The sequence below is a fragment of the Oncorhynchus mykiss genome, chromosome 19 (genome assembly GCF_013265735.2).
Source record: "Oncorhynchus mykiss isolate Arlee chromosome 19, USDA_OmykA_1.1, whole genome shotgun sequence".
In the NCBI taxonomy this organism is placed as follows: Eukaryota; Metazoa; Chordata; class Actinopteri; order Salmoniformes; family Salmonidae; genus Oncorhynchus; species Oncorhynchus mykiss.
In genome coordinates, this window is record NC_048583.1 from 11,059,291 (window position 1) to 11,085,539 (window position 26,249).

The 26,249-nt window shown below is 42.8% G+C and overlaps 1 protein-coding gene across 4 annotated transcripts; it reads left to right on the forward strand.

Moving 5' to 3' along the window:
* The first annotated feature begins 1,785 nt into the window (after positions 1 to 1,785).
* LOC110497366 (mothers against decapentaplegic homolog 1) lies at positions 1,786 to 26,249 on the forward strand. 4 transcript variants are annotated; one of them, XM_021573434.2, is made up of 7 exons: positions 1,786 to 1,882; positions 15,532 to 16,145; positions 18,834 to 19,139; positions 20,228 to 20,344; positions 22,398 to 22,619; positions 23,299 to 23,555; positions 23,740 to 26,249. In XM_021573434.2, exons 1-7 carry the CDS (start codon positions 1,872 to 1,874, stop codon positions 23,881 to 23,883), a joined length of 1,671 nt encoding a protein of 556 aa, XP_021429109.1. In that variant the 5' UTR covers positions 1,786 to 1,871; the 3' UTR covers positions 23,884 to 26,249. The 4 variants fall into 4 exon arrangements, with proteins under 4 accessions (XP_021429109.1, XP_036810174.1, XP_021429110.1 ...); XM_036954279.1 differs by having other exon boundaries at positions 18,834 to 19,127; XM_021573435.2 differs by having other exon boundaries at positions 18,834 to 19,115.

The window sequence follows — 26,249 nt, forward strand, 5'->3', positions numbered from 1 at the left end:
GGTAGCCTATATGAGGACATGACAGAACATGCCCTTTGTGTTGACACTTGCCTTAGACACTTTAGTTCTCCTGGCTACATAAATAGTGCTTATCGCGCCACAATCAAAGAAGGGGAACCTAGAACAAGCTTAGCACAGATCAGTTCCATCAGATAACCACACCAGTGTTATCGCTCTTCCTCTCATATTTGCAAGAGATTACTGATCCAGTTCTGAGACAGAAGGTGTATTTTTAACTTGTGGTGAAAATAAGCTTATATTAGGTCTACAGTAAATTGGCATATTCTGGTTATTGAATATATACTGAACAAAAATATAAACGCACCATGTAAAGTGCTGACCCCATGTTTCATGAGCTGAAATAAAAGATCCCAGAAATGTTCCATATGCAGAAAAAGCTTATTTATCTTAAATTTTGTGCACAAATTTGATTACATCTCTGTTCGTGAGCATTTCTCATTTGCCAAGATAATTCGTCCACCTGACAGGTGTGGCATATGAATAGGTTGATTAAACAGCCTGATCATTACACAGGTGTACCTTGTGCTGGGGAAAATAAAAGGCCACTCTAAAATGTGCAGTTTTGTCACACAACACAATTCCACAAATGTCTCAAGTTTTGAGGGAGCGTGACATTGGCATGCTGACTGCAGGAATGTCCACCAGAGCTGTTGGCAGAAAATTAAATGTTAATTTCTCTACCATAAGTCACCTCCAACGTCGTTTTAGAGAATTTGGCAGTACGTCCAACCGGCCTCACAACCGCAGACCACATTGTAACCACGCCAGCCCAGGACCTCCACATCCGGCTTCATCACCTGAGGGATCGTCTGAGACCGTATATATTTCTGTCTATAAAAAGCCCCCTTTTGGGGGAAAAACAAATTCTGATTGCCTGGGCCTGGCTCCCAAGTGGGTTGGCCTATGCCCTTCCAGGCCCACCCATGGCTGCGCCCTGCCCAGTCATGTAAAATCCATAGATTAGGGCCTAATTTATTTATTTAAATTGACTGATATCCTTATATGAACTGTAACTCAGTAAAATCTTTGAAATTGTTGCATGTTGTGTTTATATTTTTCTTCAGTATAATATAAGAATGTATATGTATATATGCTTGACTGTAAGTAACTTTGAATAAAAGCGTCTGCTAGATGGCCTATACTACTACATTATATAGTATTACACCAGAATAACCTATGTTTTTATGTCGGTTATATGCATTCATTTATAATTTATTCTATGCATTCCTTCGACATGAAATTATCACAATCTTTATTTACAGTGTGTGAATGTGTGTGGCCATTTTGTTGAATCAGCAATGCATCAATGGCAATAAATGTATCTTTTGAATAAATGCAACTGTTCATCAAAAACAGCTGTGCCAATCCATCTGCAAGAATGTTCTGCTATCTAATCACAGTGAATCAAACCCTCAAAAATGTTCACAGCTTCGTAAAATAAATATGCTAAATGTACTTCTTTTCTCATTCATGCAATTTGCACATAAAAGATGCAGCACATAACTATCTTTTAACGACAAACAGGAGTCCGATGAGTATATAGTCCTCTACAGGCAATCAACTTGGCGCTCCACTAGTCTCCACTGCCAAAATAGCAAAAGAGCTATTTTAAAAAACTCCACGAAAGAATTCATTGTTTTATAGTTACATAATCCATTCCACAGTGCATGAAAATGTTAGATGTGTAAAAGTAGGTCTTGTTATTCATGGACCGCCCCAAACTGTATCCCGCGGCATGATACTGGCGCTCCGCGGAGGGTGCGACGGCCCTGCGACTCCCTGACGCCAGCGCGAGGAGACCAGAGACAGGCAGCTGTATAGTATGGGAGCGTTGAGAGCGAGCTTGATAGATGTTTATAAGGTACTGTAAACTTTATTTTTCACCCGTCAAAACACAAACAACCACGGGGGAATGAGTATGTTCGGTTGACTAGATCTATTGCTTATAAGAAAATAATATTTGCAACTTTTTAAAAGGGATAGAGACAGTGAAAGTGTATTTTGAGGCTTCAAACTTTTCTGTCTATCATATTTGGCAACAGAGATTGATTGGCAATTAACGTTAGTAGAATGTGGGATTCATTTCATATTTGTAACATTGTATTGTCGTGTATCCTACAGTTGGAACACGTACTTGTAAAAAAAATATTAATAGTGTGCACAATGTGTGTATTTCAATGTGTCAGTCTGCTTTGATGGTTAACCTTTGTGATGCATTGTGTTGGTATGATGTTTGATATCAGTCTGTCCATCTGTATTTGTTGTGATTAAATCTAATATGCTACTGATGTAGGCCTCTTGTACTCAGAAATAGTATCAACATCAGATTTGTGATTTGTTTACTTTCCATCTGTAAATGTCATGCAGATTATTTGATTAATGTTCATGCATCATGGATGTAGCAGCAAAACCAAGATGCAAAACCAAGATTTGCGATATTTAATTGGATATTAACAGTGATCTTCATCTCAACGTCAGTGTCCATCTGGAGGGAAGCTGTGTCTCATTGCTAAATGACTTGCTTTAAATAATCAATATAGGCTATCTATCTTTTCCATCGTGTGTTTGCGCGCGCGTGCACATGCATGTGTTAGTGTGCGTGCGTGCGTGCTGCGTGCATTGTGTGTGTGTTCCATGTCTCATGGATGCAGAGCGAGCCTGTGTGACTGTGAGACCCTGAGCAGCAGGGCCAGATCTCCTGACATCATTGAAGATGACATATCAGATTACTCAAAGGACTGGAATTTGTCCTTGTCCATGATTTAGTACAATTGTTGAATCCTGCAGCATTCTTGTCAAATTCAGGTTTGTGTTTTATTATAAATGAACAATTTGTTTCTGTTTTTTGTTGTTGTTGTTGTGAGGCACATGGTGGACTGACAGTTTGGCTTTATTCACACTTTTAAATAGATATAACGATTGTGATGCAATGCCTGTGTTACATAGTTATAAAGATGTGATATTTCTGCAATGGTCTGATAACAGATAGCTGTTGGGTTCGCTAAAGACAGGATAATAGAAGGAGTGAAAGGGACATGTGTACTGTATCTCTAAATCCTAGTGTTGATAGTGATATTGATCATTCATATGCAACATTATCTCAGATAATGAGGTATTCTTCTGTGTAGTTAACACTGTAAAAATGAGTCCAGTCTTAGCTTAGACATTTAACCTAGATCTTATACGGAGGAAATGGCACATTTCTCAGTTCCTTTTCTGTTCATCTATAGGTGGACATCTCTTGTATTCAGTCTGGTACAGCACATGGTGGACTTGGAGAGACATTTCCCCCTTATAGGAATAAACAAGTTAACCACATTCCAGCCATAACATCATTCTCAGTTCAGACAGAGGCATCCTCAGAATAGCCCTTCTCTATATGTCCGACCCATCCCAGACCCCTCATGATGTGTTGGCCTGAGGTGTCCTCCCGACCATCCCAACCACCACAAATACAACACTTACCCCAAATGCCTGGGATGGTTGGGATTAGAGGTAGACTGATTATGATTTTTCAACGCCGATACCAATTAATCGGTCGATTTAAAAAATAATTACATTTGTAATAATGACAATTACAACAATACTGAATTAACATAATGAATATAATACATCAATTAAATCAATTTAGCCTCAAATAAAATGAAACATGTTAAATTTGGTTTAAATAATGCAAAAACAAAGTGTTGGAGAAGAAAGTAAAAGTGCAATATGTGCCATGTAAAAAAGCTAACGTTTAAATTCCATGCTCAGAACATGAGAACATATGAAAGCTGGTGGTTCCTTTTAACAGGAGTCATCAATATTCCCAGGTAAGAAGTTTTAGGTTGTAGTTATTATAGGAATTATAGGACAAGTTCTCTCTATACTATTTGTATTTCATATACCTTTGACTATTGGATGTTCTTATAGGCACTTTAGTATTGCCAGTGTAACAGTATAGCTTCCGTCCCTCTCCTCGCTCCTCCCTGGGCTCGAACCAGGAACACATCGACAACAGCCACCCTCGAAGCAGCGTTACCCATCGCTCCACAAAAGCCGCGGCCCTTGAAGAGCCATTGGAACAACCACTCCAAGTCTCAGAGCGAGTGACGTTTGAAACGCTATTAGCGCACACCCCGCTAAATAGCTAGCCATTTCACATTGGCTACACCAGCCTAATCTCAGGAGTTGATAGGCTTGAAGTCATAAACAGCTCAATGCTTGAAGCACAGCGATGAGCTGCTGGCAAAACGCACAAAAGTGCTGTTTGAATGAATGCTTACGAGCCTGCTGGTGCCTACCACCGCTCAGTCAGATACTTAGATACTTGTTCAGTCAGATTCAGTCAGATTATATGCAACGCAGGACACGCTAGATAATATCTAGTAATATTATCAACCATGTGTAGTTAACTAGTGATTATGATTGATTGTTTTTTATAAGATAAGTTTAATGCTAGCTAGCAACTTACCTTGGCTAACTGCATTTACGTAACAGGCAGTCTCCTTGTGGAGTGCAACGAGAGAGAGGCAGGTCGTTATTGCGTTGGACTAGTTAACTGTAAGGTTGCAAGATTGGATCCTTCGAGCTGACAAGGTGAAAATCTGTCATTCTGCCCCTGAACGAGGCAGTTAACCCACCGTTCCTAGGCCGTCATTGACAATAAGAATGTGTTCTTAACTGACTTGCCTAGTTAAATAAAGATTAAATAAAGGTGTAAAAAAGTAGAAGAAAAATCGGCCAAATCGGTGTCCAAAAATACAGATTTCCGATTGTTATGAAAACGTGAAATCGGCCCTAATTAATCGGTCAGTCCGATTAATCGGTCAACCTCTAGTTGGGATAGCTGATTGATAGCCCATGTGTTGGTTACAGTGGGTGAGTTATGTTTGTGGCTAACGTGAGGTGTGGTGGATGTGTGTGTGTGCTCACGTGTGCGTGTGTGATAACTGACCCTAGATTTGTGTAGACCTCCTGGGTCAATGCTGTGTCTAGTCACCAAGGGCAACACCTCTCTGTCTTCCTGTCTGTCTGTCTGGTTATTTCTGTCTACTGTAGAGGCTGGGGAGGAATGGTTGTTTGGGTGTTGTGGGTAGGCCTAGTTGGTGAGGGCTTGCTTGTCGAAACACATTCTCTCGGCTGCTTTTTGGAGATCATTCAATCGATACTCATTCATTGAATTTTGATATCCAGTTTTGGTACTTGATGATTGTTATCTGTGTATTAATGAACACATTACACCTCCTCAATGGCGATGGGTCAGGCCACACAGAGTGAGAGGGAGACAGCACAACGAGGCCATACAGTCACTATTTGTGTTGGGCTGCTGAGCTGACAGTTAGAGGGAACACTCTTGTGTGAAGTGGAAGGTTTACGCCGAGAGGCTAGACAGTGTGTGTATTAACGAGAATTTGCATCCCCCTTTGCTCTCCTCCCTCGTTCCTCTCTCTCTCTCCTCACTCTTTCCCCCTCTCTCTCTCTCTCTCTCTCTCTCTCTCTCTCTTTCCTCCCTCGGTCTCTCTGTTCACTCTTTTTCTCTCTCTCAGACACACTTGCACATGCACGTACACACGAACGTACTCACACACACACACACGCACACACACACCCTCCTCTCCCATCCCTCTCTCCTCTATTTGTTATCTCTCTCCATCTCTTTATCCCTCTCTCCTCTCCTCTTTACCTCTCTTCATCCCTCTCTCCTCTCCTCTTTATCTCTCTGCATCTCTTTATTCCTCTCTCCATCCACTCCTCCCTTCATAGCCAGCGACTCAATTGAGTGGGGGCTAATGGAGGCCCCGTCCAGGCCCTGCTGATAAATAATGTAACTTCTTTATAATGCCCGTCTCTGGGGAGAGAGCAGAGAGCATCATTACTGGCTCCTCATCCTACAGCCCCGGCCCCTAAATTGATTAACAGCACTGACTGAAGCAGCTAGCGCTAAATGATCAATGGGGTTGGTAGGGATTGGTGGCTAGCAGCTAGCGCAGGCTTGGAACGGCACAGGTCAGGCTAACAGGCCTTGTCAATGACATGTGATCATGGGCTGACCTATTAGATCCCTCTGACTCCCATTAATTCTGCCTGGCTATGCTAACTACTCACCAAAGGGTTAGCGTTAGCGGCAGTTAGCGCACTAACCCAATACAGGCTGGATGAATGGCAGGCAAGGAAGGAAGATAGATAGATAGCTCTGCCTGGGAACTTTTATGGAGCTCTTGTGTAAACGGTGGCGTGTTTCAGCTTAAATGGGCAGAGGGCGGATAAGATTGGGACCTGTCCGCTACAGATATTTGTGTGATGCTTCATTGGGCCCTACTTGTACACAAACAACAAGTGTGAGAGGCGTAACCCTGCATTCCAAATGGCATCCTATTCTCTATATATTACACAACCTATAGGGCCCATAGCACTATGTGCACTCTGTAGGGAATAGGGTGCCATTTGGGACACACGCTAAGTATGTGTTGGGTAAGAGAGGTTAGAGAAGGGGACTGCTGGGCTGGAAGATGTTTGGGAGGTTAATGTGATTTAGGGAAGAAAGAAAAGTGTAGGTCAGGCTTACCTTTAGGAGGGGGATCGGATATCAGATTATCACAGATCTACGGGGTCGCCTGTAGTAACCAACGGCCAGTGATCAAATAATGACTTGTGGTAACCATTTATCAGATAAAGTGTGATCTAGCTTGGTAGTTTTTGTGTCTGATGACTAATAAGGTGATACTGAAACCTTACCCATCACATTACTTTTGGTTTCTCATTTACATTTTTACCACTCCTGTTCTCAGAACATTCTGTATAAAGCTAATGTAGGTTTATCAGAGTAGCCTAAACCCTCCCCATTCTATACAGTCCAGAGTAGGGCACAACACCGGCCCCATTCTATACAGTCCAGAGTAGGGCACAACACCGGCCCCATTCTATACAGTCCAGAGTAGGGCACAACAACACCAGCCCCATTCTATACAGTCCAGAGTAGGGCACAACACCGGCCCCATTCTATACAGTCCAGAGTAGGGCGCAACATCGGCCCCATTCTATACAGTCCAGAGTAGGGCACAACACCGGCCCCATTCTATACAGTCCAGAGTAGGGCGCAACACCGGCCCCATTCTATACAGTCCAGAGTAGGGCACAACACCGGACCCATTCTATACAGTCCAGAGTAGGGCACAACACCGGCCCCATTCTATACAGTCCAGAGTAGGGCGCAACACCGGCCCCATTCTATACAGTCCCGAGTAGGGCACAATACCGGACCCATTCTATACAGTCCAGAGTAGGGCACAACAACACCGGCCCCATTCTATACAGTCCAGAGTAGGGCACAACAACACCGGCCCCCATTCTATACAGTCCAGAATAGGGCACAACAACACCGGCCCCCATTCTATACAGTCCAGAGTAGGGCACAACACCGGCCCCCATTCTATACAGTCCAGAGTAGGGCACAACAACACCGGCCCCCATTCTATACAGTCCAGAGTAGGACACAACACCGGCCCCATTCTATACAGTCCAGAGTAGGGCACAACAACACCGGCCCCCATTCTATACAGTCCAGAGTAGGGCACAACACCGGCCCCATTCTATACAGTCCAGAGTAGGACACAACACCGGCCCCATTCTATACAGTCCAGAGTAGGGCACAACACCGGCCCCATTCTATACAGTCCAGAGTAGGACACAACACCGGCCCCATTCTATACAGTCCAGAGTAGGGCACAACACCGGCCCCATTCTATTTTGACTGGTCCACAGACAACCCAATATGAGCATTGTCTGTTTCAAGCGTGAATACAATCCCATTTTGACCTTTTTCATACAGTAATGCTGATCAAACTCTGATCATATATCGGTCATACATTATAGATCCTCCTCAGGTTGGAGATTAGTAGATTCTAATGATGGTAATTGACAGAAGAAACGTCCTGTTTTTTTTTTGGACTGAAATAGCTAAATAAATCGTACAGTTTTTAACTGTGAGCGAAAGTCACACCTATTCCCTTAAGCTCCTCAGGTTTGGAAATACCCAAGTAAGGTCTGGACTGGAGAAATCCAGAAGATCTAATCCAAGTGTATGATGTTGTTGACAGTAGGTGACTGTGTAGAGAGCCCTGTCTGTCCAGATGTTCCTGTTACAGTCTATCACTCTCTACTTTCCTGGAATCCTCCATCTGAATTGGATTACGAGTTGTTTTTTTGCAACTGGTCTGGAGTAGCGGTCGACCGATTATGATTTTTCAACGCCGATACCGATTATCGGAGGACCAAAAAAGCCGATACCGATTAATTTGGCCCGATTAAAAAAAAAAACATCTATTTGTAATAATGACAATTACAACAATACTGAATGAACACTTATTTTAACTTAATATAATACATCAACACACTAAATTTAGCCTCAAATAAATAATGAAACATGTTCAATTTGGTTTAAATAATGCAAAAACAAAGTGTTGGAGAAGAAAGTGAAAGTGCAATATGTGCCATGTAAAAAAGCTAACGTTTAAGTTCCTTGCTCAGAACATGAGAACATATGAACGTTGGTGGTTCCTTTTAACATGAGACTTCAATATTCCAAGGTAAGAGGTTTTAGGTTGTAGTTAATATAGAATATATATGACTATTTCTCTCTATACCATTTGTATTTCATATACCTTTGACTATTGGATGTTCTTATAGGCACTTTAGTATTGCCAGTGTAACAGTATAGCTTCCGTCCCTCTCCTCGCTCCTCTCTGGGCTCGACCCAGCAACACAACGACAACAGCACCCTCGAAGCATCGTTACCCATGCAGAGCAAGGGAAACAACCACCCCAAGGCTCAGAGCGAGTGACGTTTGAAGATAGCGCGCGCTAACTAGCTAGCCATTTCACTTCGGTTACACCAGCCTAATCTCGGGAGTTGATAGGCTTGAAGTCATAAACAGCGCAATGCTTGATGCACAACGAAGAGCTGCTGGCAAAACGCAAAGAATGTGCAACGAGAGAGAGGCAGGTCGTTATTGCGTTGGACTAGTTAACTGTAAATTTGCAAGATTGGATCCTTCGAGCTGACAAGGTGAAAATCTGTCATTCTGCCCCTGAACAAGGCAGTTAACCCACCGTTCCTAGGCCGTCATTGAAAATAAGAATGTGTTCCTAACTGACTTGCCTAGTTAAATACAGATTAAATAAAGGTAAAAAAAAAAAAAGAAAAGACAAATCGGTGCCCAAAAATACAGATTTCCGATTGTTATGAAAACTTGAAATCGGCCCTAATTAATCGGCCATTCCGATTAATCGGTCGACCTCTAGTCTGGAGCATGTGGTGTGATGGTCTGTCGACTAACTGACTGTCTGTCTGAGTGACTGACTGACTGACTGACTGACTAACTGTCAGACTGACTAACTGTCAGACTGACTATCTGGCCGACTGTCATACAGACTATCTGACCGACTCTGTCGGGAGCGCGCGTCATGAGACCAAGGCACTCTGCCAGACCACTGACTCAAATAGGTCTCATGAGCCACTCCTTTATAGTAGAATCCTCATTCAAGTTTCTAAAGACGGTTGACATCTAGTGGAAGCCGTAGGAAGTGCAACTTTATCAATATCTCAATGTGTATTTGGTAGGCCAAGCTTTGAAAAACTACAAACCTCAGATGTCCCACTTCCTGGTTGGATTTTTCTCAGGTTTTCGCCTGCCATATGAGTTCTGTTATACTCACAGACATCATTCAAACAGTTTTAGAAACTTCAGAGTGTTTTCTATCCAATACTAATACTAATATGCATATATTAGCATCTGGGACAGAGTAGGAGGCAGTTCACTCTGGGCACGCTATTCATCCAAAAGTGAAAATGCTGCCCCCTATCCCAAAAAGGTTAAACAAATCAGATTATTCAAAGTAGCCACACTTGGCCTTGATGACAGCTGTGCACACTCTTGGTATTCTCTCAACCAGCTTCATGAGGTGGAACCTGGAATGCATTTCAATTAACAGGTGTGTTGTGACAAAGTAGGGGTGGTATACAGAAGATAGCCCTATTTGGTAAAAGACGAAGTCCATATAATGGCAAGAACAGCTCAAATAAGCAAAGAGAAATGACAATCCATCAATACTTTAAGACATGAAGGTCAGTCAATCTGGAACATTTCTAGAAAGTTTGAAAGTTTCTTCAAGTGCAGTCGCAAAAATCATCAAGCGCTGTGATGAAACTGGCTTTCATGAGGACCACCACAGGAATGGAAGACCCAGAGTTACCGCTGCTGCAGAGGATAAGTTCCGAGAGAAGAGACCTGCTTGGGCCAAGAAACACGAGCAATGGACATTAGACCGTTGGACATCTGTCCTTTGGTCTGATGAGTCCATGGTCTGTTGAGTTTTTTTATATTTTTTATATTTGTTGGACCGCAGAGTGAAGGAAAAGTAGCCAACAGCATATGTGGGAACTCCTTCAAGACTGTTGGAAAAGCATTCCAGGTGAAGCTGGTTGAGAGAATGCCAAGAGTGTGCAAAGCTGTCATCGAGGCAAAGCGTGGCTACTTTGAAGAATCTAAAATATAACACTTTTTTGGTTACTACATGATTCTATGTGTTATTTCATAGTTTTGATGTCTTCACTGTTATTCTACAATGTAGAAAAGAAAAACCCTTGAATGAGTAGGTGTCCAAACTTTTGACTGGTACTGTATATGTATACTGCACAGGAGGCTGGTGGCACATTAATTTGGGACAACGGGCTCGTGGTAATGGAGGGAGTGGAATTAGTGGAATGGTACTATGCGTTTGATTCCATTCCACTTGCGCCGTTCCAGCTATTATTATGAGCTGTCCTCCCCTCAGCAGCCTCCACTGGTATACAGAATACATGTAAAGGTCATGTAAAGATCACATAACAACACTGAGACAACGTTTTTACCATCCCTTTCCCATCATAACCCTTCCCATCCCCTGTCCACCCATGGAGAGGTCGAGAGAGAGAGAGAGACATCTGTCCTCTTTTCTTCAGTCCTCTGAATGTTCTCCCTCTCCACCTGTGGAGAGACCTGCAGGCCTAAACTGGAAGTGATGTCGCTGCTATGCAGGCGGTGGTGATGACAGAGAGAAAGATCCCATAGCTACAGTTGAAGTCGGAAGTTTACATACACTTAGGTTGGAGTCATTAAAGCTCGTTTTTCAACCACTCCACAAATTTCTTGTTAACAAACTATAGTTTTGGCAAGTCGGTTAGGACATCTACTTTGTGCATGACAATACTTTTTCCAACAATTGTTTACAGACAGATTATTTCACATATAATTCACTGTATCACATTTGCAGTGGGTCAGAAGTTTATACACACTAAGTTGACTGTGCCTTTAAACAGCTTGGAAAATGACAGAATAGGGTGTCATGGTTTTAGAAGCTTCTGATAGGCTAATATACATAATTTGAGTCAATTGGAAGTGTACCTGTGGATGTATTTCAAGGCCTACCTTCAAACTCAGTGCCTCTTTGCTTGACATCATGGGAAAATGAAAAGAAATCAGCCAAGACCTCTGAATTTTTTTTGTAGACCTCACAAGTCTGGTTCATCCTTGGGAGCAATTTCTAAATGCCTGAAGGTACCACGTTCATCTGTACAAACAATACTACGCAAGTATAAACACCATGGGACCACGCAGCCGTCATACCGCTCAGGAAGGAGACGCGTTGTGTCTCCTAGAGATGAGCGTACTTTGGTGCGAAAAGTACAAATCAATCCCAGAACAACAGTAAAGAACCATGTGAAGATGCTGGAGGAAACAGGTAGAAAAGTATCTCTATCCACAGTAAAACGAGTTCTATATCGACATAACCTGAAATTCCGCTCAGCAAGGAAGAAGCCACTGCTCCAAAACCGCCATTAAAAAATCCAGGCTACGGTTTGCAACAGAACATGGGGACAAAGATCGTACTTTTTGGAGAAATGTTCTCTGGTCTGATGAAACAAAAATATAACTGTTTGGCCATAATGACCATAGTTATGTTTGGAGGGAAAAGGGGGAGGCTTGCAAGCCGAAGAACACCATCCCAACCGTGAAGCACGGGGGTGGTAGCATCATGTTGTGGGGGTGCTTTGCTGCAGGTGGGACTGGTGCACTTCACAAAATAGATGGCATCATGAGTCAGGAAAATTATGTGGATATATTGAAGCAACATCTCAAGACATCAGTCAGGAAGTTAAAGCTTGGTCGCAAATGGGTCTTCCAAATGGACAATGTCCCCAAGCATAGTTCTATGCTTGGGGTCATTGGGGTCACTTCTAAGTTGTGACATAATGGAGTGGCCATCAGAAAGCCCTGACCTCAATCCTATAGACAATTTGTGGGATGAATTGAAAAAGCGTGTGCGAGCAAGGAGGCCTACAAACCTGACTCAGTTACACCAGCTCTGTCAGGAGGAATGGGCCAAAATTCATCCAACTTATTGTGGGAAGCTTGTGGAAGGCTACAGTACCTGAAACATTTGTCCCAAGTTAAACAATTTAAATGCAATGCTACATAATACTAATTGAGTATATGTAAACTTCTAACCCACTGCACCTGTTCTCACAGAAACCATCACTGCCTGTTAGTCTGTAGTAGTAGTCTGTAGTACTAGCAGTAGTACTAGTAGTAGTAGTAGTAGTAGTAGCAGTGATAATAGTAGTAGCAGTAGTAATATTAGTAGAAGTAGTAGTAATGGTAGCAGTAGTAGTAGTAGTAGCAGTAGTAATAGTAGCAGCAGCAGTAGTAATAGTAGTAATGGTAATAGTAGTAACTAGCAGCAGTAGCAGTAATAGTAGTAGCAGTAGTAATAGTAGTAGTAGTAATAGTAGCAGCAGCAGTAGTAATAGTAGTAGTAATTGTAGCAGCAGTAGTATTAGTAGTAGTAGCAGCAGTAGTAGTAGTAGTAGTAGTAATAGTAGTAGCGGTAATATTAGTAGTAATAGTAGCAGCAGCAGTAGTAATAGTAGTAGTAGTAAAGCAGTAGCAATGGTAATAGTATAAATAGTAGCAGTAGTAGTTGTAGTAGAAGTAGTAGCAGTAGTGGTAGTAGCAGCAGTATTAGTAGCAGTAGTAGTAGTAGCAGCAGTTATCGTAGTAGTAGCAGTAGTAGTAGTAATAGTAGCAGTAGTAATCGTAGTAGTAGTAGTAGTAATAGTAGCAGCAGTAATCGTAGTAGTAGTAGTAGTAATAGTAGCAGTAGTAGCAGCAATAGTAGTAATATTAGAGGTAGTAGTAGTAGTAATAGTAGCAGCAGTAGTATTAGTAGTATTTGCAGTAATAATAGTAGTAGTAGTAGTAGTAATAGCAGTAGCAGTGGTATTAATATTATTAGTAGCAGTAGTAGTTGTAGTAGTAGTAGCAGCAGCAGCAGTGGTAGTAGTAGTAGTAGTAGTAGTACTATTACTATTACTACTACTGCTACTATTACCACTACTGCTGCTACTACTACTACTACTACTACTGCTGCTACTACTATTCCTACTGCTACTAATACTACTGCTACTATTACTACTACTGCTACTACTACTAATAGTAGTAGTAGTAGCAGTAGTAGTAATAGTAGCAGTAGTAATATTAGTAGCAGTATTAATAGTAGTAGTAGTGGTAATAATATTAGTAGTAGTATTAGTAATAGTAGCAGTAGGAATAGTAGTAGTAGCAGTAGTAGTAGTAGTAGCAGCAGTAGTGGCAATAGTAGAAGTAGTAGTAATAGTAGTAGTAGTATTAGTAATAGTAGCAGAAGTAGTAGTACTATTAGTAGTAGTAATAGCAGTAGCAGTGGTAATAGTATTAGTATTAATAGTAGCAGTAATAGTAGTAGTAGTAGAAGTAGCAGCAATAGTGGTAGTAGCAGCAGTATTAATAGCAGTAGTAGCAGTAGTAGTAGTAATTGTAGCAGTAATAATAGTTGCAGTAGTAGTAGTAGCAGCTGTAATCATAGTATTAGCAGTAGTAGTAGTAATTGTAGCAGTAATAATAGTTGCAGTAGTAGTAGTAGAAGTAGCAGTAGTAGCAGTATTAGCAGCAGCAGCAGTAGCAGCAGCAGTAGTAGCAGCAGTAATAATAGTAGCAGTAGTAGTAGTAGCAGTAGTTATAGTAGTAGTAGTAGCAGCAGCAGTAGTACTAGTAGTAGTAGTAATAATAGTAGTGGCAGTAGTAATAGTAGCAGCAGCAGTAGTAATAGTAGTAGTAGTAGGAATAGTAGTAGTAATAGTAGCAGCAGCAGTAGTAATAGTATTAGTAGTATTAGTAGTAGCAGTAGCAGTGGTAATAGTAGTAGTAGTAGTAGTAGCAGCAGCAGTAGTAATAGTAGTAGTAGTAGGAATAGTAGTAGTAATAGTAGCAGCAGCAGTAGTAATAGTAGCAGTAGTATTAGTAGTAGCAGTAGCAGTGGTAATAGTAGTAGTAGTAGGAATAGTAGCAGTACCTGACTCAGTGGGTGTAAAAATATGATACGTGTGTGTGCGTACTTGTGTATGTGTGTATTTTTGTTGTGGTGGATAGATACAGTATATAATGTTTACAATGAAATGGATGCACAATAAATCTGAGATTTATGTGGGTACCTGTGGGTAGGCTATACTATCCTCAACCAAAATGCTACTTGCTTCCACCACTGCTGAATTCCACAAAAGGAATATGAACTATTGAGTCCCTGGTCTCTTATTTCCCCTCCAGAAGGAGAGAGTGGGCTTGTTTCTCCTGGTGAATTGGTGTCAGGGGACCTCAGTGAATGGGACACATTTGTCCTGATTTTCACCATGCATTTCATCTTTTATTGGCCTGGATGTCGCTAGCTGATTCCTGCACTTAAAGCTGTTTGTTGCTGAGTGTTTTATAGAACATTCTTTTGATAATATAAAAACCCAGTGTAGTCAATAAAGTTCTGTTCCTTTCAAGTGCGGCCAAATCCTACCTCAACAATTCTGCTTTGTTGGTCTAACTAAATTGATGTTTTATGTGTATTTTCTTATTCAACTAAATCATTTGGATAATGAATGTTATTGGATAATGCAGACAATTGTATGTAACTGCCCCAATTGATATGGCAGAGTTCTATGATCTAATGTCCTTTCTAGCATACTTCCCAGAATGCATGCCCGATACATGACTTCATTCTACTTAGTTTGCTAGTGTTGATATTGAAACAGAGGTCTCTCTGAGTGACATTTGAGAGTGGTTATGTGACGGTAACAGGGCCGTGTGTACAGGAAGTTATCTGGAGAATGGCTGCTGACTGTAGTGGGACGGTGTTCATTGTGACCCCACTGCTGTCAATTCCCAGAAGTCATAACACAGTGACATCATTGGCCCTCTCTCCTCGCAGGCCAATGTTGTTCTGCCAATAGAGAGAATCACTCCGTTTCCTTTGGAGGGTCGCTAGTTGCTTTCCAGGCAAGATTAGTGGAAACACTGATATCTCTTCCTTCAACTGTCCACTTGAAGGGAATCTGTTGAACTCTGTTTGTCTATGTTAGAAGTGTTATGGATTTCGTTAGCATTGGTTTAATCTCCATCTTCCTCCTAGGTGTCCTGTTCAGAAGTTCTGTCCTGAAGCTTTGAAGACTGAGGACTACCCAGCCATCTCAGTGGCACCTAAAAAAATACAACAGCAGCTTCTAACCTCCAACTTTTTCCCTCACCAAGTGGACTCTCTCCATTGTAAAACCCAACCCCGCACACTCACGTGTAGCGTCCCGACAACGCCACGGTCGCAAGAGGCGACAGACACAAACGTCACCATGAACGTCACCTCCCTGTTCTCCTTCACCAGCCCGGCCGTCAAGCGCCTCCTCGGCTGGAAACAAGGAGACGAAGAGGAAAAATGGGCGGAGAAAGCCGTGGACGCGCTGGTGAAGAAACTGAAGAAGAAGAAGGGAGCAATGGAGGAGTTGGAGAGGGCTCTGAGCTGCCCAGGTCAGCCCAGTAACTGTGTCACCATCCCTCGCTCCCTGGATGGAAGACTCCAGGTGTCCCACAGGAAGGGTTTACCCCATGTTATCTACTGTAGGGTGTGGAGGTGGCCTGACCTGCAGTCTCATCATGAGCTCAAGGCTCTGGAGTGCTGTGAGTACCCGTTTGGCTCCAAGCAGAAGGATGTCTGCATCAACCCGTACCACTACAAGAGAGTGGATAGTCCAGGTGAGGGGGGGGGGGTTATAGCATTAGAGTGTTAATGTTGTGGTGAAAAGTCAATTTAAAATTATCATCAAGGTTGATATGCTTTTTAATTCAGTTTTGTGTAAATATATCAAAAGTTTCTCCACTAGATCTTTCCAGCCCAATTCCCCATTTACTTCATGTTTGATTTATGACCCCTTTCGAAATGTGTTTTGATAGTTCCTACATTTCCTATGATCCTTCACATCACTCTTGAACATGAAACATTAATGGTGAACCATACACATAACCCCATAACATACCCACCCCAGCAGCCTGTTCCTCCCCTATCATCAGCCGTATGTTATCTCATCTCTGCTCGTGGCTTTCCCCTTCCCATGGTTTCTGCAGATGTTCTCTCCTTCCCCCCCCCCCTTTCATATCCTCCCCGTGTCAGCCAGGTGTTCTAATCTGTCTGAACTGAAACTCCGGAGAAACAAAACACCACCACACACTATAGATATGCCTCAGAAAACTCAGCTTGTCTGTCTGCTAAGCAAAAGATGAGGCCCAGCTGACTAGACAGAAACAGCTGTCCACAGGGTGCTACAGGAAGGGGGGTGAGTGTGTGTCAGTGTGTGTGTGTGTGTGTGTGTGTGTGTGTGTGTGTGTGTGTGTGTGTGTGTGTGTGTGTGTGTGTGTGTGTGTGTGTGTGTGTGTGTGTGTGTGTGTGTGTGTGTGTAGCAGGAAATTCCAGCCGGGGGAGAATGAGGGCTTTGTTTTTGGCATGCTCTGTGCGGCCGGTCGGGCCGGGGAACACACACACACACACACCACACGTGTTGTTTCTCTGAGGAAGAAGGGGACAGGAAGCCACACACAATGGGAGGGAGGAGCGGATGCCCGCCTCACACACTTGTTTTAACAACTGGGCTGTAGCACCTGTCCGTCCACACCTCCCCCATCACACACACACACACACACACACACACACACACACACACACACACACACACACACACACACACACACACACACACACACACACACACACACACACACACACAGACAGACAGACAGAGCTAGTCCCAAAGCAGTAACACCAGGATAGAACAGATAACATGAAACGCCCTGACACTAGTTGTATATAGAACAATAGCCAGGGTTCGGACTCGACCTTGGGATTTGGTTATGCAATAGTATTCAATAGGGAGAAAAAAATTACGTTCAAACTAAATTTGTCAACAGAATATGCTGTAATTAGAATTTAAAACACAACTTTTGACCAGTAATCTTTCTCATTGTAGCATTTTATTGGGATAGCGGATACCTAGTCAGTTGCACAACTGAATGATTTCAACCGATATGTGTCTTTTGCATTTAACCCAATCAGAGAGGTGTGGGGGGCTGCCTTAATGGACATAATTGGCACCTGGGGAGCAGTTGTTGTTGGGATTTAACTAACTCAAGGGCAGAACGGCAGATTTTTCACCTTGCCAGCTTGGAGCTTTGAACCAGCGACTTTTCAGATTACTAGCCCAAATCAAATCAAATCAAATCAAATGTTATTTGTCACATACACATGGTTAGCAGATGTTAATGTGAGTGTAGCGAAATGCCCAACGCTCTTAACCGCTAGCCTATCTGCCTCCATTGACAAAACTCTTAGTTTCAGTATTATTTAATGATATATTTAATACCTATTTGTGGATATTCGTGGAACAGATCTCTAGTGGTTTATATCTGATCTCATACCTCTGAATGGTCTTCACATCACCATCTAGCCACAATCATATTTTTCTCCATGTGATAGATTCTTCATAAATGGACTCACTCACCTCAGAGATGTTTTCTCTGAACAGGATGTCTGGTACAGAGGCCAAATACTGCTGGCTAAACCAACACGCTGCAAGCTGCAATTCCAAAAATGCAGGGGCATCTGCAAATGTGCACAGCGAATAGAGAGAGAGGGAGGAGGGAAAGAGAGAAAGAGAGAGGCATTTTATGATGCTATAATTAAAGTACTCTGTCCTTCCTGGCTCTGTGTGTGTGTGTGTGTGTGTGTGTGTGTGTGTGTGTGTGTGTGTGTGTGTGTGTGTGTGTGTGTGTGTGTGTGTGTGTGTGTGTGTGTGTGTGTGTGTGTGTGTGTGTGCGCGCGCTAACTGGACTCATGGGGCTTAGGGGCACAAAGAGAGGGCTAACCCCCTACCCTCGCTACCCACAATACCCTTGCTAGCAGGGTCAGCCTTTGCATCATAGCAGGTTTTCAACTAAAAAGGCTCTGAACATCTCAATGAAACTAAATGGGGAATAATAATAGGTCTGCTGAGAGTTGTAAAGACTAGAATATTTAATGATTGGAATATTGATTATAGAGCAGAGTGTATTTGGATGTGCCTTTCATTTGAAACGTGAACTGGCCTCACCTATTATGAATGTGTTATATAGTGTCTATCTATGCAATGGTGCAACAGACCCTGTAGCCATTTTGTGCAGAATCAGGCCATAACTTACCATTCAAAGCTGTATAGCGATACAGAAACTGCTCCTGTAACTAACCTTGGGTCGTGTTCATTAGAGTACACAACAGAAAACATTTAACAGCAGAAATCAAAATGTATTTCTTATTGGGCAAGTCCAGGTTGTCCCTCCATGTTTCTGTCTGTTTTCTTCGGTTTCATGCCAACTGAACATGATCCTGATGTCCTCTCTCCTTCCCTTCTGTCTCAGTGCTGCCCCCGGTTTTGGTCCCGCGGAATAGCGAGTTCAATGCCAAACACAGCATGCTACCACGCTTCCGCAACCCTCTGCACCAGAACGAGCCCCACATGCCCCAGAACGCCACCTTCCCAGAGTCCTTCTCCCAGGCGAACACCCAGATGAACTTCCCCCAGACACAGACACACTCCCCTGGGGGGAACAGCTACCCCGGCTCCCCTGGTAGTGGTAGCAGTGCAACCTTCCCCCACTCCCCCACCAGCTCTGACCCAGGCAGCCCATTTCAGATGCCAGGTGAGCCGCCAGGTCAGATGCCAGGTACAATTCACTAATAACTTTTATAACGGTTAGTGTGGTAACAATGAATTGAATTATGCCATCACCCTCTTGGGTATCTACACTGTGTACAAAACATTATGAACACCTTCCTAATATTGAGTTGCAGACCCTTTCCATCAGAACAGCCTCAACTGGTTGGGGCATGGACTCTACAAGGTGTCAAAAGCGTTCCACAGGGATGCTGGCCCATGTTGACTCCAATGCTTCCCACAGTTGTGTCAAGTTGGCTGAATGTCCTTTGGGTGGTGGGTCATTCTTGATACACACGGGAAACTGTTGAGCTTGAAAACCCAGCAGCGTTGCAGATCTTGACACACAAACCGGTGCGCCTGGCACCTACTACCATACCCCGTTCAAAGGCACTTCAATCTTTTGCCTTGCCCATTCACCCTCTGAATGGTACACATACACAATCCATGTCTCAATTGTCTCCATGCTTAAACATTCCTTATTGACCCGTCTCCTCTCCTTCATCTACACTGACTGAAGTGGCTTTAACAAGTGATATCAATAAGGGGTCATAGCTTTCACCTGGATTCACCTGGTCAGTCTGTGTCATGGAAAGAGCAGGTGTTCATAATGTTTTGGACACTCAGTGTATATGTGTGTGTTTGGCAAATGGCTGATTCAATATAAACAATGGAATAGGCTAAACAGCAATAGACTGTTGTTGATGACAGTAAGTAAAGGACGTATGACAGGAATATTCAGGTAGCTGTACTGTGTAGGTCAGCATTTCCCAAACTCGGTCCTCGGGACTCCAATGAGTGCACGTTTTAGTTTTTGCCCTAACCCTACACAGCTGATTCAAATGATCAAAGCCTGTTGGCTATTGGAATCAGCTGTGTAGTGTTAGGGCAAAACCCAAAACGTACACCCCTTGGGGTCCCGGGGACTTTGGGAAACTCTGGTGTAGGTAAAGGTGTTTTTGTCAGCATGTTGGACTAAACCAAAGGCTCCAAAACAGATAAAGCTGGTAAGTCAATGTTCAGTATACAGTGACAGTTGGAAGACTTCTTTCTCTCTGGTTTAAACCCCTTCTCACCCCTCTCTCTGCCCTCCTCCAGAGACCCCCCCTCCAGCCTACTTGCCCCCAGAGGAGCGGATGACTCAGGACTGCCCTCAGCCCATGGACACCAACCTGATGGTCCCCGCGTTGCCCCTGGAGATCAGCAACAGGCCAGGTAATCAGCTGTGACATCTCCCTCTTAGAGCTGTCAGCGCCCCACCAGCTCGTACTACAGGTGCAAGTGGTTTTCTGGGTACAAGTACACAACCATGACACACTCTGCTTTTTATTTGTCGTGGTGAATCAAACTCAGTTTTAATAGGCTATGTAGTTGAAAATAACACTTGAAAAGTAGTCGTGGTTGTTGGGGTTTGTGGCAGTGTTCATTAAAGTTCTCATGCATGCTGTGAAGCTAATAAGAAAAACGGATCTAGGTGCTTTATCCCTCTGTTAAAATAAGGGGTGATTCATGTGATGACCTTCGAAATTGCTTGGAAAAGATTAGCTAAAAAACAATTTCCTTCATATATTCAATTAAAAGAGAATTAAAAGGGAATTTTATATGATCATTAATGCAGGGTAAATGGGAAAATAACATGAATGCGTATCCATGTTCAGAAAAGCAGAGTATCTCGCACCATTTTGAGGCATTAGGTTTTAGATTTTAGTATGATGAACACAAACGCGTCAGTCTATACATGCAACCCAGAGGAAAGATCAGAGAGTCTGCCAATTAAGTATGGTCTCAGAGCAGTTTTTACGAGGCCTTTAAAAGCTTCTGGCTGACATCATCTCTGCCGGTGGTAATTAACTGAAAGCTCGTTAAGAATTGGCCTCACTAATTACATCCAACTTTTATATCTGTTTCCAAAAAAAAAAAAAAAACCTTGTTGAGAACCCTTGTTTGCTACCACCTACCTCAACTGTGGTTCAGTCAATCGTTAGTTGCTGTGGAGATCTGGCATTCCTACACATCACACATCTGAACAGCCAGTCCATACGCAAAAGTAATGTATGCCACCAGTCATGCAGGCTGTTTACATGGCAAAATATAATGTGTCAAAGGGGTTTGATTTTTGAAGTTGAATCAATTTTGAAGTGTCTACAGTACACAGTCTGTGGATACTTTCAGCAGCCAAGGTATTGGGCAGAATTGTACAAACTGTTTTACGCTCGCTAAAACCAGTATTGAAATCTCCTCACCAATCTCCCTATATAATTGTTACACATCCAGTCACAGTAGTATCCCCACCCACACAGATGGATATTGCAATGGGTGTGGAGAAATACTCCCTGGAAGTGGTGATTGGGGAATTTTCTGTCCTTCCCCAAGCTGCATCCTGTGTGGTGTTCTAGAGGTCCGGGCCGTTTCCATTGTGGGCCGGGCCGATGGATCTAGGAAAAGCATAGACCAAATACACCTGATGGCCGCTACTCTCAGCAGAGGAAGTTAGGGAGGAGTATGCCGCTTGGATAAACTCTCCCTCCGTCCCTTAGAGAGAGGGGGCCAGCTGGCATAAAGCTCACCCAAGATACCGGGCAGAGAGAGACGGCACCAGGCGGGCACCGGCTTGGTCTATTGACTGACTGCTTGACTCAATAAATACCGATCCCAGACCAGACTAGACTGCCCGCAGTCAGTGGACAGTATTTGATCAAGACTGGCCCTGTCCAGACTGACCACAGTCAGTCTACTGGGGTTGGATGGATTTGTCAGCATTGATTTTCTGTTTCTGTTGTATGCAAACATGACCTATAGCTCTCTGTGTGAACTCAGACTTAAACGTCACATACCACACATTTCATACACCTTTCCCACATTTTGTCATCAACATACAAATCACATTTTTTTTCTCTAATCCTAGTAAAAGAAGAAGGAGTTGAAAGATGAACATCTGCTATATCAGACTGCAGCTCAAAGTCAGACTAGACAGACAGACTTGAACTTTATCAGAACAGAAGGCTTGATTATCATGAGCCCCTCCAGTCAATCTGCATGTGCGTGCGTGTGTGCTTAAATGTCTCACTGTGTGTGTGTGTGTGTGTGTGTGTGTGTGTGTGTGTGTGTGTGTGTGTGTGTGTGTGTGTGTGTGTGTGTGTGTGTGTGTGTGTGTGTGTGTGTGTGTGTGTGTGTGTGTCTGTGTGTGTGTGTGTGTGTGTGCCTGAGTGTGTGTGTTTGATCATACACACATCTCACCCTTTCTGTGTGTGTTTGACATCCTGTACAGATGTTCAGCCGGTGGCCTACGAGGAACCTAAACACTGGTGCTCTATAGTGTACTACGAGTTGAACAACCGGGTGGGCGAGGCGTTCCAGGCCAACTCTACCAGCGTCCTGGTCGACGGCTTCACCGACCCGTCCAACAACCGCAACCGTTTCTGCCTGGGCCTCCTCTCCAACGTAAACCGCAACTCAACCATAGAGAACACCCGGCGACACATTGGCAAAGGTAAAAATGGCCATGGAAGGGAACACTTATATTATCCCAAATATAAGGCCATGGACACACTGTCCACAGGACTGGTTCAATTGTTAGTGTCAGTGTTTATTTTTTTAATTGAACCTTTATTTAACCAGGTAGGCTAGTTGAGAACAAGTTCTCATTTACAACGGCGACCTGGCCAAGATAAAGCAAAGCAGTGCGACCAAACAACAACACAGAGTTACACATGGAATAAACAAGCATACAGTCAATAACACAATAGAAAAATCTATATACAGTGTGTGCAAATGGAGTAAGGAGGTAAGGCAATAAATAGGCCATAGTAGCAAAGTGATTACAATTTAGTAAATTAACACTGGAATGATAGATGTGCAGATGATGATGTGCAAGTAGAAATGCTGGTGTGCAAAACAGCAAAAAAGTAAATAAAAACAATATGGGGATGAGGTAAGTAGATTGGATGGGCTATTTACAGATGGGCTATGTACAGCTGCAGCGATCGGTAAGCTGCTCAGATACAGTGTGTTATGGGCTGTGGCTAAATAGGAGTGGTGCTGTCCAATCAGCATTTTAATGGATCAATTAAGAATCCAAGCAAGTTGCCAAAGGCAAGAATATTCCATTCTAATCTACTGTACTCTACTCCATTCTAGTCCCATGTAACCCTCTCTTCCCCTCTCCCCAGGAGTCCACCTGTACTATGTGGGAGGTGAAGTGTATGCTGAATGTCTGAGTGACAGCAGCATCTTCGTCCAGAGTCGGAACTGTAACTACCACCATGGCTTCCACCCCACCACCGTCTGTAAGATCCCCAGCGGCTGCAGCCTCAAGATCTTTAACAACCAGGAGTTTGCTGAGCTGCTGGCCCAGTCCGTCAACCACGGGTTTGAGGCTGTCTACGAGCTGACCAAGATGTGCACCATCCGCATGAGCTTCGTCAAGGTAACCGTCATAGACATACATCCCATAATATAGAGAATATAATGTTAAATGGTTCAGAATGAATAATGGGGTCATGAGATGAAGACGAGGAAATTCAAAGAATAAAGGAAATGCGATTGAGAAAGAGCCATGATGATAATACCTGTCCCTAAAGAGAATATCTCTCTTCCTCTTGCTCTCCCAGGGCTGGGGTGCAGAGTACCACCGCCAGGACGTGACCAGCACCCCCTGCTGGATTGAGATCCACCTGCACGGTCCTCTGCAGTGGCTGGACAAGGTGCTAACCCAGATGGGCTCCCCCCACAACCCCATCTCCTCCGTGTCCTAGATAAAACTTTCCCCAGGCCCCAGGGCTGTCCAAACCCAGCATTTAGGTTCCAGTGGGATGGGTGGGTTTCAGGTTGGGGGTCAATTCTAATTTAAAACAGTCAATTCAGGAAGTAAACTGGAATTTTAAGAGAATCTAAATTAAAATTGGAAATTCAGTTTATTTACTGTATTGACTGAATTGAAATGGAATTGACCCCAACCCTGGTGGGTTTGTACTTGAGGGATTATGTCTGAAATTGGGCACATTGCAGACTGGGACGTGTGGGGGGGGGGGCGAGATAGAAGCATCTGGAAGATACTTGATCTTTGTGACCAACTGTAATAATTATCAATCAGACTCGAATCATTATAAATTAATCATCAATTTAGCATTACGCAAAGTATCCTCCTCATATGGGGCCCATATTCAGAAAGAGTCTGAATGAGGATCAGTTTGGCCTTTTAGATCAGAATGAATAAATGTATATGGACTGGGGGGACCTGAACATAGATCAGCACTCTAATATGTGAATATGGGTCCCTGATCTTGTTCTGGCAGTTTTTCCCTCTTTCTTTCCCCTTCCCCTGTTTTTTGGGTTAACATTGGAAACCCATAAAGCCAGTTTCATGTGTTGCTACAACGAAAAATGTGTACAGAATTGGAAGGATTGGAAGACAACCAATATGGATGAAAAAATGTAGAAATATTATGTTTCTTATGAACATATTTAGAACGTAGGAAGATACTGAGGTCAGTAAATACAAATGTCTCTCCAGAACCCTACATTTTTTTGTTTTTTTTAGGTTTTGGCAAATAAAAAGAGTTGAAGAAAAAGACCCCTACATAAAATCCCTTTAGATTATTTACAAACCCTGTCATGAGGAGAAATCAGGAGAGGGCATCCGTAGGAGCGGGGCGGGAGAGTGAGGTGGGCATTGTGGGATTGTGCTCACAGGACATAAGATTAAAAAAATTGTACATAAATAAATATTTCTCTTGTGTTACACCCGTGTTACAACTGAACTTAACGACTTGAATCGTGTTTTAGGCATACTCAACATTAGAGCAAAGTGCTGTGCAGTCAGTTTTGCAAACGCGTAGTTTGGTTTAGTGTAGCAAATCACCGTTTGGCTTGTTTAGGTAGTGACTGAAGAATGACACGAGACAGAGACAGAGACGGGCACAAGCGTATGATAGTTCAGTTTGACCCTAGCTGTGCATGGTACAGCAAAAAAAGAAAATAATCAATTGTAGAGTCACATAGAGCCCCACAGTGGAGGTGTCATAATACCCATAAAACCTAGTGGTCAAACAGGGAAATGGTTCCAATCATTTTTCCCATAGGGGATTTTAGAAACACTTCAAATAAGGACTGTGTTTTGAAGCTTACCCTGGCGTGACATTTTTGATAACCATGTAAATCGCTCATGGACAAGGTGACTTTTATCAGTATATTATGCTATTTACTCTCAGATTTGAAAATGCTAATTAACATCAAAGTAGACATCATGCAAAACTACAAATCCTTTCAAGCTCCTGCAGGTCATCACTAGCTGATGCCTTTGCTAACAGTTATTGTCAATTTAGAACTTGCACAAGACAGTTAACAGAATTGTTCATTTAAAGAAATGTAACCAATTTATTCATTACTACATTTAGCTAACATTAGATAGTTAATCCAGAGATTCTTACCTTTGCCTCGATTCGGCAGGCTCATCCAGATCATCATGGCATTTGTAGTTCTTTATGATAGCCACATTAGCAGCTAATTAGCATTTCAGTTTTGGGTGGTAAATACAGGTGAATATATTACTAAGTCACCTTGTCCTAGAGAGATTTACACGGTTGTCAAAACGTCACGCCAAGGTAAGCCTTCATGAAACACAGCCCTCATTTGAAGTGTTTCTAAAATCCCCAATGGGAAAAATGAATGGCAGAATAACGATTGGAACCATTTCTCTGTTTGACCGCTAGGGTTTATGGATATTATGACACGTAAAACAATGGCATCCTTCAGAACTTGTTGACCGAAAAAAAAAAATGTCATTTCACTGGTGAGTAAGTTACTGATGGCCCTAATACATGATTTGATCATTTAAAAAAAAATGCAGACTGTTTTTGTCTTTCAATTATTGTAGGCTTAGAAAACCCCATCCGCTATTACAAGTTGTATTGATTTTTGTATTGTTTTGAATATGTTTTCTTGATGTTTCTTGTTATCTGCACTTTCACAGATTGTTGCCTCTTGTCTTTTTTTTTATTTTTTTGTTTTGTTTTTTTCTTTGCGCTGTTTTTGCTGAGTAGTACTCCCAGAAAGCAGTTTTATTCCATGAATATCAAGTCTCTACTGGAAGATTCAATAAATAAAGTTGTTTCATTACCTG

Bases quoted from the DNA above. Each gene is read 5' to 3' on its own strand.
- LOC110497366 (XM_021573434.2), top strand. The intron at 20,345-22,397 runs GTAATCAGCTGT...CATCCTGTACAG, and splicing joins GGAGATCAGCAACAGGCCAG to ATGTTCAGCCGGTGGCCTAC. The intron at 22,620-23,298 runs GTAAAAATGGCC...CCCTCTCCCCAG, and splicing joins CCGGCGACACATTGGCAAAG to GAGTCCACCTGTACTATGTG.